At 47.3% G+C, this 18,400-nt stretch overlaps 1 protein-coding gene across 1 annotated transcript in view; it reads left to right on the top strand.

Moving 5' to 3' along the window:
• LOC129711335 (transducin-like enhancer protein 4) overlaps positions 1-18,400 on the top strand; it is a 196,676-nt gene that overhangs the window by 161,820 nt on the left and 16,456 nt on the right. The window contains exon 9 of the mRNA XM_055658924.1: positions 2,984-3,103. Coding sequence (XP_055514899.1) covers positions 2,984-3,103 — 120 coding nt within the window. The remainder of the gene's footprint in view (positions 1-2,983; positions 3,104-18,400) is intronic.

Genomic DNA, 18,400 nt, shown 5'->3' with positions numbered 1-18,400 from the left:
GTGCATTTGGCCATTCGAGCTAGCACTGCCATTCAATAAGATCATGGCTGATCATTCAAAATCAATGTTGGGGTTGGGGTTGAACCTGGGCCTCTGGCGCAAGGCAGCAACTCTACCGCTGCGCCACCCTTGACTTGAGCAAACCGACATGTCATCCAGGATCGGTGATGCGCCTGTTTTTTTTTTTAACAAGATGACTCAACAATATCTAGAGATGAGCAGCTAGAGTTACTCGTCGTGTCGGCTTATTCGAGGCTACAGTGTTGAACTCGGAAATCAGGCGTAAAAACCCACGAGCACATAAACAACAGCGAGCGCGGGTGCTGAACGACCTCAACAAACAAATTCAGAGGTTAGCGATCATTAAATAAAACTGAAGACAAACCTCCCTGTCGGATGAGTCCCCTGTCCCCCCCACCCCCTTCACCGTAATGCCTCATTTGCTCTCAGTCAACATGGGGGGGGAGGTGGGGGGAATGTGTGTGGCTTCAGGACACAAAGGTGGCTTTTGTTCCTTACTGCTTGATGAGTTCAGGGTCCGTTCCCATGGATTTCCCTCAGTCCTGCTTGCTTAAGCCAGTTTTGGAAGCACTGCAATTTGATAAGGGAGGGTCGCCAGGAGGTCACGGTGACCGGTGGCTTCAAAGGTGTCGGTGTGTGTCTGAATTAATCCAGGTGGCTGTGCTTTAAGTGTGTTTGATTAGTTCACTCGGTACACTTTTACTGGAGGGATTTTAATTGAAAGACCGAGCTGGTTTGCCCAGCTGATGAAAGACCAGGCTTAAGCCAAGGAAGAGCATTCTAACAAAGCACAATAAAGGTTACAGCTGAAGGGTATTTTTATCAACCAAACACCAACCTTTACCTTCATTTCTCATCCCATCCTGCACTTTCTTCCTCAACATTTGGTGAATTAGAATTAATGCGTCAAATAATCCATGTTACACATCCTCCGACATTTTTGCCACCTCCAACGGGATCCCACCACTGGCCACATCTTCCCATCTCCTCCCCTTTCGGCTTTCCGCAGAGACCGCTCCCTCCAAAAAACTCCCTGGTCAATTTGTCCCTTCCCACCCGAAACCACCCCCTGCCCTGGTACTTTCCCTTGCAACTGCAGGAAATGCTATACTTGTTGCTTTACCTCCCCCCCCCCCCCCCCCCCTTGACTCCATCCAAGGACCCAAACAGTCTTTCCAGGTGAGGCAGAGGTTCACCTGCATCTCCTCCAACCTCATTCGCTGCTCTAGGTGTCAGCTGCTCGGTGAGACCAAGCTTAGGCTTGGCGATTACTTCGCCCAACACCTCCGCTCGGTTCGCACTAACCAACCTGATCTCCTGGTGGCTCAGCACTTCAACAACTCCCCCTCCCATTCCGAATCTGACCTTTCTGTCCTGGGCCTCCTCCATGGCCAGAGTGAGTCCCACTGCAAATTGGAGGAGCAGCACCTCATATTTGCTTGGGTATTTTACACCCCAACAGTATGAACATTGACTGAAGGAATTTAAAAAGAAAATACTGATTAAATTGCTGGTAGTTCTGCCCATTGTTGACCTGGTAATCTTGTGCAAGCTAAAGTGGTCAATGCATTTAATACTGATGGTCAGGACAATCGGCACGCAGGCAAGAGTAAGGATCAATATTGTGGAACACTTTAATTCTCCTTCCCGTTCCTACACAGACCTTTCTGTCCTCCATTGGCTAAACACAAATTGGAGGAACAGCATCTCATGTTTCGCTTGGGCAATATTAATTGATTTAGCTTCAGATAACCCCGGCATTCCCTCTCTCTTCATCCCTCCCCTACCCAAGGTGCACTAGCTTCCCGTTTCCACCCAAGAAAGCTAACAATGGCCGATTTCTTTTATCATAGTTACTTTTTTTGCACATCTTTCATTCATTGTTCTTTATCTCTCTACACCATCGTCTATATCCCTAGTTTCCCTTATCCATAACCAGTCTGAAGAAGGGTCTCGACCCGAAATGTCACCCATTCCTTCTCTCCGGAGATGTTGAGTTACTCCAGCATTTTGTGTCTATCAATATTGTGGAAGTTTGTCGCAGTGCTGGTAATTTACACGTTCTCATCAACCAAGCTATTACAGGTTCTGTGCTTTACATCGCACAATGGGTTTCATTAAATAGACTCTTGGGTCTATTTTTGCCGATCTGTCAGCTCTTGTTTGAAAAAGCTACAAGAGTTGCTACAAGAGTTTTGGAGATGTCTCGGGCTGCCTGGGATGCATATTTGACAAGGGAGGGAGATTATTTTCACGCAGAGGGTAGTGGGTGTGTGGAACGAGCTGTCACAGGATGTAGTTGAGGCAGGTACAATAGGGGCAACACGGTGGCGCTGCTTTAGAGTTGCTGCCTTGCAGCACCAGAGACCTGTGTTCGATTCTGATCATGGGTGCAGTCTGTACAAAGTTTGTGCACGTTCTCCCTGTGACTGTGTGGGTTTTCTCTGGATGCTCTGGTTTCCACCCACATTCCTAAGATGTACAGATTTGTAGGTTGAATCTGATGATGGGTCACGACCCAAAACATCACTGACTCCTTTACTCCGGAGATGCTGCCTAACCTACTACGTTACTCCAGCACTTTGTGTCTATCTTTGGTGTAAACCAGAATCTGCAGTTCCTTCCTACAGATTTGCAGGTGAATTGGCTTCCGTAAATTGTCCCTGGTGTGTAGGATCGAGCTAGTATACGGGCATGGACTTGGTGGGCCGAAAGGCCTCTTTCCATGTTGCATCTTTAAACAATAACAACATTCGAAAGACATTTGGACAGGGACGTGGATATCAAAGGTTGGGAGGATATGGGCCAAATGCGGGCAACTGGGCCTAACTTAGATGGTGTACCTGGGTGGGTTTCAATGGGTAGGCCGGTGTTGGGTCTTCTTGACTCTATGACTCTAAGTAGGAACCAGGGATGGTGCTCAGATGACTAACGCACTTCATTGTCCTTGTGTTTCCCCCAGAGTAAATCGGTGTCTCCCTCTGACAGTCTCCGAGCTGAAGACAGGCACCGAGGCTCGCTCGACTACACCACCGAGGGCAAGAAGAGGAAGTGTGACGACAAAGATTCGGTGGGACATTACGTATGTTCAGGAGCTCATTTCGCTATAAGCAGGGTGGCAATGACACCGCAGTGAGAGCGAGAGAGAGGAGGAAGGGGTTGCGTGTGTGGGGGGGGGAGGGCTTGATTCGAAACTCGGTCTCGGGCGCTGAACGGCAGGCGCCAGGTTTGACTGGCGTTTGAACAAATCTGCGCAAAAACCTCTCCCGCCCACCTCTTCCCCCGGAGATGCTAAGCAGGCTTCCTCAGACAGAGCCTCTCGAGAACTGGAGCATATGCTGGGCTTGCAACCACAGGGGGGCCTTAGCACGAAAAAACATCGACAGAAATGTCACGAGAACGAAGGGTGTCGCTTAACAGGAAAGTACGTGTTGCAGGCAAACTTTAAAATCTCATTAGATCTCCTGGAGTGTGTCAGAGGGTACATGGTTTAATAACAATAGCGTTATCGTTGTGTAACGTGATAGTGGAGATGTTACATGAAGTGTGACACAGGAAATGCGTGTTCTAACCACATTTTTCTATTCTGCGAGGGACTAATATAGACGAGATGAAAAACATTGTAAGGACAGCCAGTCGTTTGCTGACATCAGCCTCCTCATCATTAAGGTTCGAAGCACCGGTTATAGTGACCAGATGCTTCCCTCGAGTCCATAGAGATTCAACTGCTCTGATCCTTTGATCCTTGTGTTGTGCAGGCAGTTTGCATGATCCCAGTTCCCGTGCAATTGGAAATCGCCGGATCATTGCCGCACATTTGGATTTTTTGATCCCACATTTTCTACCCAATGTCACATAGGAGCAGAATCTAGGCCGTTCAACACATCGTCTCGGCTCCGCCATTCAATCATGGCTGCGATAGGCACAAAATGCTGGAGTAACAGCGGGCCAGGCGGCAGCTATGGAGAAAATGGATACATGACATTTCAGGTCGGGACCTTCAGAGTGAAGAAGGGTCCCGACCCAAAACGCCATCTATCCATGTTTTTCCAGAGATGCTGCCTGACCCGCTGAGTTACTCCAGCATTTTTGTGTCTATCTCTGGTATAAACCAGCATCTGCTGTTCCTTTTTATTACATTCTGTGAAGTTACAGCTGCTTTGTATCATTGCGACTGAAACCATGTGAATATAAGCCAGGGAAGTTCAAAATCAAATACTATGCTGGTGAGAACTTGCACTTCAGGAGAGATACCCTTATGCCACATTGTGAAACTCCTACAGGAAGCTCGTTAGCGCTAACTGTTCAAATGATTTTGTATTAAACAGAACGGGTCACACAGCAGTGAGCCTTTGCGCATCTTATTTGTCACTGGTCTCAGCGCATCCTTCTCCACAGACACTTGATAATGGGGAAAATCCCACAGTGTTACAGATCTTTTTATTAAAATTAATTTCCACTCCTATGGTGCAAACAAAAATAATCCACGTGGAAACCAGGCCACTTAGATTTTAGTTTAGTTTAGAGACACAGTGCGGAAACAAGCCCTTCGGCACGCCATGTCCGCGCCGACCAGCGATCCCTGCACACAAGGGACAATTGTACCGAAGCCAATTAACCTACAAACCCATACGTCTTTGGAGTGTGGGAGGAAACTGGAGCACCCGGGGAAATCCCACGTGGGTCACGTGGGGAGAAGGTACAAACTCCGTACAGGCAGCGCCCATGGTCAGAATCGTATCCGGGTCCCTGGCGCTGTAGGGTAGCAACTGTACCTCTGCGCCACCAAGTCGCCCTAGACGAGCCCTGTTTCCTGCTCGTTTGCACAGTTGAGACCTCCAGTCTTCCACTCCAGGGGCAACGCAAACCCCCCCAGCCTGCCTCCTCTGTGTGCCTCTTCCTGGCTATCCCAAGGCTTTGTGTTTCTCCCTCGCCATTCCCGTGACAGGGTAATGGGAGTTCCACTGTGGACAACTCACCCTGATAACAGAACTCACACGGCACGTTCCAAAAGCTTCTCTCCAGAGTTCCTAATATTGTGCGTTATTATCACCAATCTACCGAATGTTAATTCAAGGCCTTTTTTCTCCTAGAGTTTTAAATCCATGTTGTGTTGAATGACTTCTATCCTGTTGTGACTGTGCCTAGTCTGAACCTGCCGCCTTTCTCTACATCAGCCACCAAACCCCTATCCGCTTGCACCTACATCCCTTCATCTGGCCTCACAATGCCTGCCCCTTCTCTCCTTATCTCACATCCTTTTGTCTCCTTTTATCTTTATCGCAGAGCTTTGTCCACCCATTTTCCAATCAAACCTCCCTCACCTGTATCCACCACCCACCTATCATATGCCAGGTATTGTCCCCCCCCCCCCCCCCCCCCCCCCCCCTATTTACGAGCTCCCCCCATATCCCCCCCCCCCCCCCACCCCTCCCTCCTACTGCAACCAGTCTGAAAACGGTCCCGACCCAAAACTTTGTATTTCCATGTATTCCAAAGATGCTGCTTGACTCCATGGCTAAGGGGCGGCACAGTGGCACAGCAGTAGAGTTGCTGCCTCATGGCATCAGAGACCCGGGTTCGATCCTGACCTCGGGTGCTGCATATGTGGAGTTTGCACGTCCTCCCTGTGGGTTTGCTCTCGTGGGTTTCCTCCGGGTGCTCCGGTTCCTCCCACATCCCAAAGACATGTTGGTTTTTAGGTTGAGACCCTTCTTCAGTCTGGTGAAAGGTCTCGACCCGAAAAGTCATCCGTTCCTTCTCTCCAGAGATGCTGCCTGTCCCACTGAGTTACTCCAGTATTTTGTGTCTTATCTTCGATTTAAACCGGCATCTGCAGTTCCTTCCTACACGTGGGTTTTTAGGTTAATTGGCCTCTGTAAATAGTCCCTAACGTGTAGGATAGAACTAGTTATCAAGTGTAACACTGTATTCATGTTGGTTGAAAATGAGAGCAGCGGGTGCAAGCATCTATGGAGCGAAGGAAATAGGCAACGTTTCGGGCCGAAACCCTTCTTCAGACCGTCTGAAGAAGGGTTTCGGCCCGAAACGTTGCCTATTTCCTTCGCTCCATAGATGCTGCTGCACCCGCTGAGTCTCTCCAGCTTTTCTGTGTAACCTTCGATTCTCCAGCATCTGCAGTTCCCTCTTAAACACTGTATTCATGTTGATGGAGCAGAACTAGGCCATTCAGCCCATCAAGTCTACTTCGCCATTCAATCATGGCTGATCTATCATTCCCGCTTAACCCATTCTCGTGCCTTCTTCCCGTAACCCGACACCCAAAATTAAACTATCTCTAAACTAAACTCACTGATTTACTCCAGCATTTAATGTTTTATACCAGAGATATTTTTTATCTTCTCATTCTATGGCACCATTATAAGGGTAAAGATCATCTCATTTATGTTAGTACTGAGCCATGATTCGTGCAAGCACTCTCAATACCTCACTCGCAAATATATGTGGCTCGCTCAAAGGTTGTGTTACTGAACGAGCATCTAGAAGAGTGGGATACTGATCTGGAGACATGATTTCAAACCCCACCATACTGGCTGGGAGATTAAGTTTAGTTTTAGTCTTGAGATACTAAAGGACCTTTGGCTCACCGAGTCCATGCCGGCCATCGATCAATTCAATGATACAATGACTCAGTCTTCAGATCACCAGTGCACACTAGTTCTATGTTATCCCACTTTCTCACCCACTCCCTCTGAATTAGCCGATTAACCTACAAACCCGTACGTCTTTGGGATGTGGGACTTGACCAGGGTACCTGGAGGAAACCCACATGGTCACAGGGAGAACATGCAAACTCCACACCAAGGTCTGGATCGAACCCGAGTCTCTGGCGTTTTGAGGCAGCAGCCCTTTAAATTGAAGTAATCGTATAAAACTGGTTAAAATGGTGTCATCAGTAACTGAGCTTGAAGCTGCCAGATTGTCCAAACAAAACCTCGTGAGTATGTAAGAAGGATTGGCAGATGCTGGTTTAAACCGAAGATAGACACAAAATGCTGGAGTAACTCAGCAGGACAGGCAGCATTTCTGGAGAGAAGGAATGGGTGACACTTTAGGTCAAGACCCCTTCTTCAGTCTGAAGAAGGGGTCTCGACCTGAAACGTCACCCAAAACCTCAAGGAGGTTCCTTCAGGGAAGAATATTTCCCGCCTGTACCTGATCTGCCCTATATTTGACCCTGAACAAACCACTCAGCTTGGAGGCAATTAGGGAAGGGCAGTAAACACAGGCTAAACCAGCAATGCCCACATCCTGTGGAGGAACGAATGAATAAACACTTCCAGGTGCTGTTTGCTGATGGGGCCCTCTGATAATCTGTTTGTTAAAGAAATCTGGCCTCAGGATCATTGGTGAATTGAATCATTCCACAGTTGCTTTCAATTGCCAAGACCCTAAATTCCAATATTCTCTCCTTAAACCTTTTTGGTCTCCTTTTCTTCAAAGGCAATCTTTCAAACCATGATATTTTTACCACACTATTTGCCCTCACATTTCGTTTAGTTCAGAGATGCAGTGTGGAAACAGGCCCTTCAGCCCACCGAATCCTCGCCAACCATTGAATCCCCCATACACTCATTCTATCCTACACTCTATGGGGAATTTATAGAAGCCAATTAGCATACAAACATGCACGTCTTCGGAATGAGGGAGGAAACCGGAGCACCCTGAGAAAACCCTCGCGGTCACAGGGAGAACGTACAAATTCCCTAGAGACAGTAGCTGTTGTCAGAATTGAACTTGGGTCCCTGGTGCCGTAAGGCAGCAACTCTACCGCTGCGCCACTGTGCCACCCATTAATTATTACTTGTCGTATTATTGATTATTATATATTATTTGTGTGTTATTGCATTTAGGGGGCTGTTAAGCTGCAGGAAGTAAGAAATTCATTGTTCTGTTGTCGGTACATATGACAATTAAACAGTCTTGTCTCTCTTCTCCCTCATACATTTTTCAACCACACTTGACTTGATTCTTGACTTAAATCATATCATTTGGCTTAAATCTTGTCTGAGAATGTTTCTATGCAACGTGTTGTGATTTTATTGAAGTAACAATGGTTTGATTGAAATATTGTATATTGATGGTAGATGGAGAAGATGCAGTTAAGCTGGAAAGGAATTGCGGAGATGTTGCCAGGACTCGAAGGGCCTGAATGATGAGGGGTGGGAATTGGACAGACTTGGACTTTGTTCCTTGGAGTGCAGGAGGCTGAGGGATAATAGTATAGCAGTGTGTAAAATCATGAGGGGAATAGATAGGGTGACTGCAGGTCTGTTTTCCCTAGGCCAGCTGAATCAAGAAGTGAAGGTGAGAGAGGAAAGATTTAATGGGAACTTGAGGAATAACTCTTTTACACAGATGCATGGATATGTGGACTGAGCTGCCAGAAGAAGTGGCTGAGGTAGAGACAATAATAATATTTGAAAGACGTTTGAACAGGTAGGTGGATAGGAAATGCTTCGAGCGATATGGGTCAAACGCAGGTAAAGGGGATTAACTTAGATGGACCATGTTGGTTGGTTTGGATGGGTTGGGCCGATGGGCCTGCTTCCATCCTGTATGACTCTGACTGCAAGCTGGTGTTTATAAACGTGGGGCCCACACACTATGAGAAAGTGGCAAGTTGCAAACTAAGGCCATATCCGATAATGTCCAGCAGGTTATGTTGGTGGTGTGCGCTCTGTGCCAATTTGCTACATCTATAAAGGTCCCTTTTAGTTTATAGTCCAGAACTATGCGCTTGCTGCAAGAAAGGCAGATGGTGGCACAGCGGTAGAGCTCCTGCCTTACAGCGCCTGAGACCCAGGTTCGATCCTGACTACGGGTGCTGTCTGTACAGAGTTTGTACGCTCCCCCTATGACCTGCGTGGGTTTTTTCCAAGATCTTTGGTTTCCTCCCACACTCCAAAGACGTACAGGTTTGTAGGTTAATTGGCTTGGTATAAACGTAAAACTGTCCCTAGTGTGTGTGGGATAGTTAGTGTGCGGGAATCGCTGGTCGGTGCAGACTCTGTTGGCTAAAGGGCCTTTTTCCGCGCTGTATCTCTAAATTAAGCTAAACTAAACTAAACACACCCAGCATTTCACCTCTCTACACTTTGCTCATTGCCATGCAATCGCTGCAGAAAGCCTTTCAAGGCATAATTTCAGCGGCATCCCAGGGCACAGTGGTGGGTTCTGTAGAATTAACCCAGTTTCCTCCTGTTATTTTTTGTTCCCCCGAGGCAGTCTCTCACCATTAAGCTGCCCCACTCCTAGCACATTACTGCCCTCTCCTGGTCACTGCCAAATGTGCGGCATCAGGCACCACAAACCCATACCCTCTAGTTCTTGATTCCCCCTACCCTGCCATCACCCTATCTATTCCCCGCATGTTTTTATACACCTCTATACAATCACCCCTTTTCCTCTTGCGCTCCAAGGAATAAAGTCCCAAGCTGCCCAATCTCCTCTCCTTGTAGTTTAATACTGAGGTTGTACTGTATCCCAGGGGGGTCCTCAGAGAGAACCAGTGTGTAAACTCCACTTGCAGATAAAGAATACAGTGTAGAAACAAGGAACTGCAGATGCTGTTTTATAAAATAAGATAGAAAGTGTTAGAGTAGAGCCGCTGCCTCACAACTCCAGCGACCAGGGTTCAATCCTGACCTCTGGTGCCATCATTGTGGAGTTTGCACATGAATCAATATTATTATATAGTGTCATTGGTCAGACGTGCTTTATTCTAACTAATGGGTAGGAACCCAACTAATGAGTAGGATCAGCTAAGATTGTCAAGAGTTATGGGGAGCAGCTTGGTGTTAGAAACATGGAAAATAGGTGCACGAGTAGGCCATTCGGCCCTTTGAGCCAGCACCGCCATTCAATATGATCATGGCTGATCATCCAAAATCAGTTACCCGTTCCTGCTTTTCAAGGTCAAGGTTTCAAGGCCAGTCTATTGTCATGTGTACCAATTAAGGTACAGTGAAATCTTCCCCATATACCTTGATTCCTTTAGCCCTAAGAGCTAAATCTAACTCTCTAACATCCAGTGAATTGGCCTCCACTGCCTTCTGGGTGAAAAAGCTTTTCCTCATCTCCTAAATTGCCTACCCCTTATTCTTAAACTGTGACCCCTAGCTCTGGACTCCCCCAACATCGAGAACATTTTTCCTGCATCTGGCCTGTCCCATCCTTTGAAAATGTTATATGTTTCTATAAGATATCCTCTCATCCTTCTAAATTCCAGTGAATACAAGCCCGGTCGACCCATTCTTTCATCATATGTCAGTGCCGCCATCCTGGGAGTAAACCTGGTGAACCTACGCTGCACTCCCTCAACGGCAAGAATGTCCTTCCTCAAATTAGGAGACCAAAACTGCACACAATTGAGAAGTGAAGGTAGATCAGCAACGATTGAGTGGCAGAGTAGTCTCGGTGGACCGAATGGCCTACTTCTGCTCCAATGAGTTATGAACTTATGAACTCACTAATCAAGATACTAACACCAAACATGCACGTGATATCGTTGCTATGTCTTCCGAGGCCCATGACATATTTACATACAAATACACTGTGAAGACATCTGCTGCACTGTGAGATGAAACTAGAATGAAGCAAAATAGTACCTGTTCTATTCTTCATGCAAGCTTTGGGCTGAGAATCCTTTTAGACGCATCAGAACTAATTAAAGCCTTTTAGCCGCAGTGTAAGTCTTGGAGGGATCTGTTGTTTATCAGTTTAGTTTATTGTCATGTGTATCGAAGTACAGTGAAAAGTTTTAGTTGCGCACTAATTTGCCAGCGGAAAGAAAATTCTTCTCACGCATGGCGTGCATAGCCTAAAGTTGTAGGACAACTTGTTCTATTTGATCTTATTTGATTCTGCACACCAGGTTGATCGTCGAAACAGGGCAGACCACGTGAAGGTTGCAATCTCCCACCCCAAGAAAATACATGATTACAATCGAGCCATTCACCGTGCACAGATACGTGATAAGGGAATAACGTTTAAGGCAAGGTTAAGCCAGTAAAGTCCAATCAAAGATAGTCCAATAATAGTTCAGGTCTGCTCTCTGGTTGCGGTAGGATGGTTCAGTTGCCTGATGACAGCTGTGAAGAAACTGTCCCTGAATCTTGAGCAAAACACAAAGTGGTGGAGGAACTCAGCAGGTCAGGCAGCATCTGTGGAGCGAATGGACAGTAATGTTGTATGTCCATTCCTTCCACAGAATCTGCCTGACCCACTGAGTTCCTCAAGCACTTTGTGTTTAGTAGAAGGTTTCTATTACATATTGATGGTTTAGTCAGGAGATTCTTGGAGTAAAAGCCAAAGTAAATGTGGTCGAAGATAAACACAAAATGCTGCAGTAACTCAGCTGGACAGGCAACATCTCTGGAGAGAAGGAATGGGTCACGTTTCGGGTCGAGACCCTTCTTCAGTCTGAGTTACTCCAGCATTTTGTGTCTATCTTCGATTTAAACCAGCATCTGCAGTTCCTTCCTACACGGGTAGATGTGGTCGCTGTGCAGGAAGGAACTGCTGGTTTAAACCGAGGAAAGAAACAAAAAGCTGGAGTAAACCTGGCGGGTCAAACAGTATCTCTGGAGTAAAGGAATAGGTGACATTTCGGGTCGAGACCCTTCTTGGTCGCTGTCTGCTCTCAGTTTTCTGATCTCAATGGGGTTAGATAAGGGGGAGGTACAGTGAGACCTGGGTGTCCTTGTACACCGGTCACTGAAAGTTGGCGTGCAGGTACAGCAAGCAGTGAAGAAAGCTAATGGAATGTTGGCCTTCGTAACAAGAGGATTTCAGTAAAGAGTAAAGAGCTTCTTCTGCAGTTGTATAGGGCTCTGGTGAGACCACATCTGGAGTATTGTGTAGAGCTTTGGTCTCCTAATTTGAGGAAGGACATCCTTGTGATTGAAGCAGTGCAGCGTAGGTTCACGAGATTGATCCCTGGGATGGCGGGACTGTCATGTGAGGAAAGATTGAAAAGACTAGGCTTGTATTCACTAGAGTTTAGAAGGATGAGGGGTTATCTTATAGAAACATATAAAATTATAGAAGGACTGGACAAGCTAGATGCAGGAAAAATGTTCCCAATGTTGGGCAAGTCCAGAACCAGGGGCCACAGTCTTAGAATAAAGGGGAGGTCATTTAAGACTGAGGTGAGGAAAAACCTTTTTCACACAGAGAGTTGTGAATTTATGGAATTCCCTGCCACAGAGGGCAGTGGAGGCCAAATCACTGGATGGATTTAAGAGAGAGTTAGATAGAGCTCTAGGGGCTAGTGAAGTCAATGGATATGGGGAGAAGGCAGGCATTGGGTTATTGATAGGGGACGATCAGCCATGATCACAATGAATGGCGGTGCTGGTTCGAAGGGCCGAATGGCCTCCTCCTCCACCTATTTTCTATGTTTCTATCTCCTGCCCACCTCCTAGCAGTTAATTGGAATGCAGCAACAATCCTGCAATAGACTCATAGTTTCCAATATGTATCTATAAGGTGAACTAAACAGAATGAGACACTAGTAAAGATGTCCCAATGAGCTTAGTTGGTGAGTAGAAAAATTGAACTGCAGATGTTGGTTTACAAAAAAGGACACAAAGCGCTGGAGTAATTTAACAGGTCAGGCAACATCTTTGGAGAACATGGATAGGTGACGTTTTGAGTCGGGACCCTTCTCCACACCCTGTTTGTTGGTGAGGTTGATCAGCTTAGTTGGTGAGGTTGGTTTATTGGAGGGTAATGCACAAGTCTAGAGGTGGGCACACTGGTGAAGAAAGACCTTGTGTGTTGGGTGCTACATTGATTGTCCTCATGTATAGATGTACCACCATAAACAGACAACATGGGCGGGGAGGAATACAGGAGTGGGGGGCCTGGGATAACGCAAGTTGCCAGCACTGGCATCGTTCTTCGTAGCTTGTCTCTCAAGAATGTTTTATTCTCATATTTGTACCCAAACAGAACAATGACATTCTTACATGCAGCAGCACAGGGTTGTAAACCCAAACCTGTTATACTGTCTACTCTCTGAGCAGTGTTAGTGCAGGCTCAGGCCCAGGGCAGGGTCCGGCCCACTCTGGGCGGCCTGCGTGAGACTGGGAGAGAATCGTTTGAAAATTAAAGGGCCGATGCACTCGCCAGAATAAAAGAGCCCAACGTGTGTGACTTCCACAAGCACCCTTGTTTAGTTTAGTTTATTGTTACGTGTATCGAGATACCGTGAAAAGCTTTTTTTGTTGCGTGCTAACCAGTCAGCAGAAAGACAATACTTGATTCCAATCGATCCATTTACAGTGTATAGATAGATACATGAGAAGGAAATAACATTTAGCGGGAATAATGTTTAGAATAGCGTTGTCCCCAGCCTAGGTCCTATGTTGGTCAGTAAGTCTCTGTGAAATGGCTGCTTTCTCAGCCTCTGTTCTTGGCTTGACTCTGGAGGTCACCAAACTCCTGATTTGGTTGCTAAGGAACGTGACTGCGGCCCCTGTGGTAGCAGCTATTAGTTTCAATTTGAATTGCAAGAGGGAAGGGAAGAGGAATGGGCTGGGCTCCAACCTCGAGCGGCTCACACGGACTGCTGCTGCAATGACTACTTTCTATTATCCTATTGCGTGGGCCAAGTGGCGATTTGGCCGGGGAATCGCTGAGCAGATCTGGGGCCATCGACGGGCCTCACTGTTGCCAATTGGCCAGTGTCTGCTCTGTTGCCATTTGTTGGGGAGGGCCCTGGGTCAGGTCGTGTTGAACTTAGTTTAGTTTAGAGATACAGCGCAGAAACTGGCCCTTTAACCCACCGGGTCCACACCTAACAGTGATCCCCGCACACTAACACTATCCTACACATACTAGGGACAATTTACATTTATACCAAGCCAATTAACCTACAAACCTGTACGTCTTTGGAGTGTGGGAGGAAACCGGAGATCTCGGAGAAAACCCACATGGAGAACTGGGCAAACTCCGTACAGACAGCACCCATTGTCAGGATCGAACCCGGGTCGCTAGCGCTATGAGGCAGCAACTCTAGCGCTGTGCCACCGTGCCGCTCAGTTCTTCCAGATCGGGGTCTGTGGGAGCACAATTACAGCAGAAAAGCATTGATGAAAGATGAATGCCATGCACGCTAACAACAGCGATCACTTTCTTCGAGGAGAGCGGCTTTTTTAAATTTCTAACAGCCAGTCATCCGGCCACATCACCCCAATGAAGGTTTTAATGGCCGTTTTTCTCCTCTGTTGCTGTAATAGTGGATGGCTGAATGCAACCATAGAATTGTTTCAGCACAGGAAGCCACTTGGCCTAGCAAGTTCCACATTGGCTCCAAGTTGAGCAAGCTCTTCAGTCCTGTTCCCCTGCTCTCTCCCTATTGCCCTGTAAATTATTTTCTCGCAAGCGCTTATCCAATTTGCTTGTGTAAGCCCTGGCTGGGTTAGCTTCCAATCCATCTGGCAGGCCGGTGAACATTAGGACCTGGCACAGATGCTCCTCTTAGCAGTCCAATTTAAAGGGACAGAGAGGTCGGCACGATGGCGCAGCGGTAGAGTTGCTGCCTCACTGCGCCAGAGACCCGGGCTCGATCCTGACAACGGGTGCTGTCTGTACGGGGGTTTGCCGGTCCTCCCTGTGACCACGTGTGTTTCCTCTGGGTACTCCACTTTCCTCCCACACTCCAAAAACGTGCAGGTTTGTAGGTTAATCGGCTTCGGTAAAAGTGTAATCAGAAGTCTTCCTGCGATTCCAAAAGCTTCTCGGTCAACATCACCGACAACCCACCCAAAGGCTTGTCGTTGGTCGGTGGGACCGGTGAATGGCGGCGACTGCATGTGGAATATCTCACTGTGCAGTTGCATCTGTGACAACTAAACCATTGAATCAATTGGAAGATATGGAGCCTGATTTCTTTATCAATGTGACCTTGTGAGATAGATAAATATAATCGAAACAAACTCTAGTACAATAGATAAACAAAGGGAAAGACACAGATTGCAGAAGATAGTTGTCAGAATATAAGGTGGCATAGTGACGCAGCGGTAGAGTTGCTGCCTTACAGCGCCGCAGGCCCGGGTTCAACCTGACTACCCTGGTGCTGTCTGTGTGGAGTTTGTATGTGGTCCCCGTGACCGCGTGCGTTTTCTCCAGGAGCACAGGTTTCCTCCCACACTACGAAGGCGTTCAGTTTTGTAGGTTGATTGTCTTCAGTAAAATTATAAATTGTCCCTTGTGTGTGTAGATGGTGCTAGTGTACGGGATGATTGCTGGTCGGCATGGACTCGGTGGGCCGAAGGGCCTGTTTTTGTGCTGCATCTCTGAAGTCCAAAGTATAGCATTGGAGAACACCATTGCCAGCGACAAACTCCAATGTCTGCAGTGGGGTAGAGGTAAATTGGACAGTACCCTAGTTATTTGAAGGACCTTTCAGAAGCCTATAAACTGAGGGGAAGAAGTTACTCCTAAGTCTGGTGGTGCGTGTTTGCAAGCTTCTGTATCTTCTGCCCAATGGGAGCAGGGAGATGAAGGAATGACCGAGGTGGGCCAAGTGTTTGATTACATTAGCTGCATTTGATAGGCAGCGTGAAGTGTAGATGGAGTCGGTGGTGGTGATGGTCCTGATGCAGGGGTCGGCAGCCTACGGCCTAACCCGAAATCATCCGGCCCACAGGCGGATTTTTTTTCCCCGTAATCATCCGGAGCGCCAAGCGCCGCTGAGCACTGGCTGTACCACATCCTGCGCAAAGCCTCCGGCACGGCCACGCACCTTCCGTGAACACGTTTAAGAAAGAACTGCCGATCCTGGAAGAAATCGAAGGTAGACAAAAACGCCGGAGAAACTCAGCAGGTGAGACATACAAGGGTTGCATGAGGCTGCCTCACCCGCTGAGTTTCTCCAGCATTTTTGTCTATCTTCTGTGAACACATGATTTGATGCCTGCCATCCGGGATGGGATGGGGGCTGGATCCATGTGTACACGTGATAGATATGGCCCGCCATCCGCTCACAGACATGCGTCCCGGCCCCTATGCAGAACAAGGTTGCCGAGCCCTGTCCTAATGGATGGTGCCAGAGCTGGACACAATACGTCAGTGGGTACAAACGATCTAGCGCAGCTTCCTTGCTTTTGTACGCGATGTCACCGTTTATAAAGCCCGGCTGTTAATTCTCAAACATGCCCTTCATTTCCAACAAAGTATGCAGATACACCGCCAAATCCCTGAGCTTCTCGACCTCTATTCGAACTGTACTCCGCAGTAAACATTGCCTTCACTCACTCTCCTTTCCAAAGTGTAGTCCTTTGCATTTCTCTGCATTCAACTGAATCTGGCACCTGGCAGTGTGATTATGGTGTAAAATTACATTCGTGAGATATGTTTTGCTAATGGATCAATGGATGCAAAGAATGTCCAAAGGATTCCTTTACTAACGCCTTCAGCGTGTGTGACAAACCTGCGGGCTAAGGAATGCTTGGTATTGTGGAGCGGTTTTCCAATCCCTGACACTGATACTGTTTATTGTTCCCACTCTTAAACCCATTTGAAAATAGAAGTAGGGATCTTTTCACCTTGCTCCCAGTGTCCCTGTTTGACTGAAATGCTCTTACGTGCCAAGGCATTACTATTCAGTCTCCAATCCCACGATTTTTAGCTAGCTATCAATTTAATCTGACAAGAAATGAAAAGAAACAAAATGTTTGGAAGATGTGAACCCAGATAATCTTGCGGACGACGCACCCATATATGGATAACAAATTTAATTTAGTTCCGAGATACAGCGGGGAAACAGGCCCTTCCGCACCGACCAGCGATCCCCGCACATTAACGCTTTTAATTTAGTTTAATTTGGAGATACAGCGTGAAAAAGGCCTTTCAGCCCACCAAGTCCGCAACAACCAGCGATCCCTGCACATTAACACTATCCTACACACACTAGGGACAATTTACACTTATACCAAGCCAATTAACCTACAAACCTGTACGTCTTTGGAGCGCGAGAGGAAACCGAATATCTCGGAGAAACCCCACAGGGAGAACATACAAACTCCGTACAGACAGCACAGACAGTCAGGATCGAATCACAAGTGATGAACATAAGATAGACCATAGCAGTGCAGATGGTAGAGTTGCTGCCCCAGAGACAGACCGGGGATCGATCCTGACCACGGATGCTGTCTGTGCGGAGTTTGCACGTTCTTCCTGTAAGTTTCCTCCTGCAGGTGCTCCGGTTTCCTCTTATATCCCAAATGCGTGCTGGTTTGTCGTTCCCTTGGCCTCTGTAAAATCGCCCCTAGGAAGTGGACGAGAAAATGGTATAACATGGAACAAATGTGAACATGTGATTGATAATCGGCATAGGCTTGGGTGGCCTGAAGGGTCTGTTTACCATTCTGTATCTAAAAAAAATCCAGAGTATTTGCTGGAGGAAGTTCCGTTTCTGAGAACCAGTGATGGTTTATTGTTGATGAGGTTTACTGTAACTTCAGAAGCCAGCTGACCACACCCTCCTGCAGGAGTAGGCCATTCGGCCCTTCGAGGCAGCACCGCCATTCAATATGATCATGGCTGATCATCAACAATCACTACCCCGTTCCTGCAAGGAAGGGAGTTTCCTACAGTCTCCATACATTCAAAAACTGATAGAGCTGTACAGCACAGAAATGGCCCCTTTGCCCAACTTGTCCATGCCGACCAAGTTGACATTGGGCTAATCCCATTTGCCTACATTAGGCCCACAGCCCTCTAAAGCCTTCCATACCGTATATCTGTACAAATATCTTTTAAAGGTTGTAAATGTATTTGCTCCTATAGCTTCTTCTGGCAGCTTGTTGTAAAAACAGTACCGTTCAGAAGTGTACTTCTCTTAAATATTCTTTCTCTCACCGTTAGCCTACGCCCTCTAGATTTAGAATCCTCCACCCTAGGTAAAACCGAGTATTCACTTTATCCATGCCCCTCGTGATCTTGTGCACCCCAACAAGGTAATCTCACTAGACAATAGGTGCAGGAGTAGGCCATTCGGCTCTTTGGTCCAGCACCGCCATTCAATGTGATCATAGAAACATAGAAATTAGGTGCAGGAGTAGGCCATTCGGCCCTTCGAGCCTGCACCGCCATTCAATATGATCATGGCTGATCTTCCCCAATCAGTACCCCATTCCTGCCTTCTCCCCATATCTCCTGACTCCGCTATCTTTAAGAGCCCTATCTAGCTCTCTCTTGAAAGTATCCAGAGAACCGGCCTCCACCGCCCTCTGAGGCAGAGAATTCCACAGACTCACAACTCTCTGTGAGAAAAAAGCCCCCTGTGCTCCAAAGAAAAAGGTCCCATTGTGTCCAACCACTCCCTGTGACTGAAGGCCCGAGGCCC

The sequence above is a fragment of the Leucoraja erinacea genome, chromosome 29 (genome assembly GCF_028641065.1).
Source record: "Leucoraja erinacea ecotype New England chromosome 29, Leri_hhj_1, whole genome shotgun sequence".
Classification (NCBI taxonomy): Eukaryota; Metazoa; Chordata; class Chondrichthyes; order Rajiformes; family Rajidae; genus Leucoraja; species Leucoraja erinaceus.
This window is presented reverse-complemented; position numbering and strand designations above follow the sequence as displayed.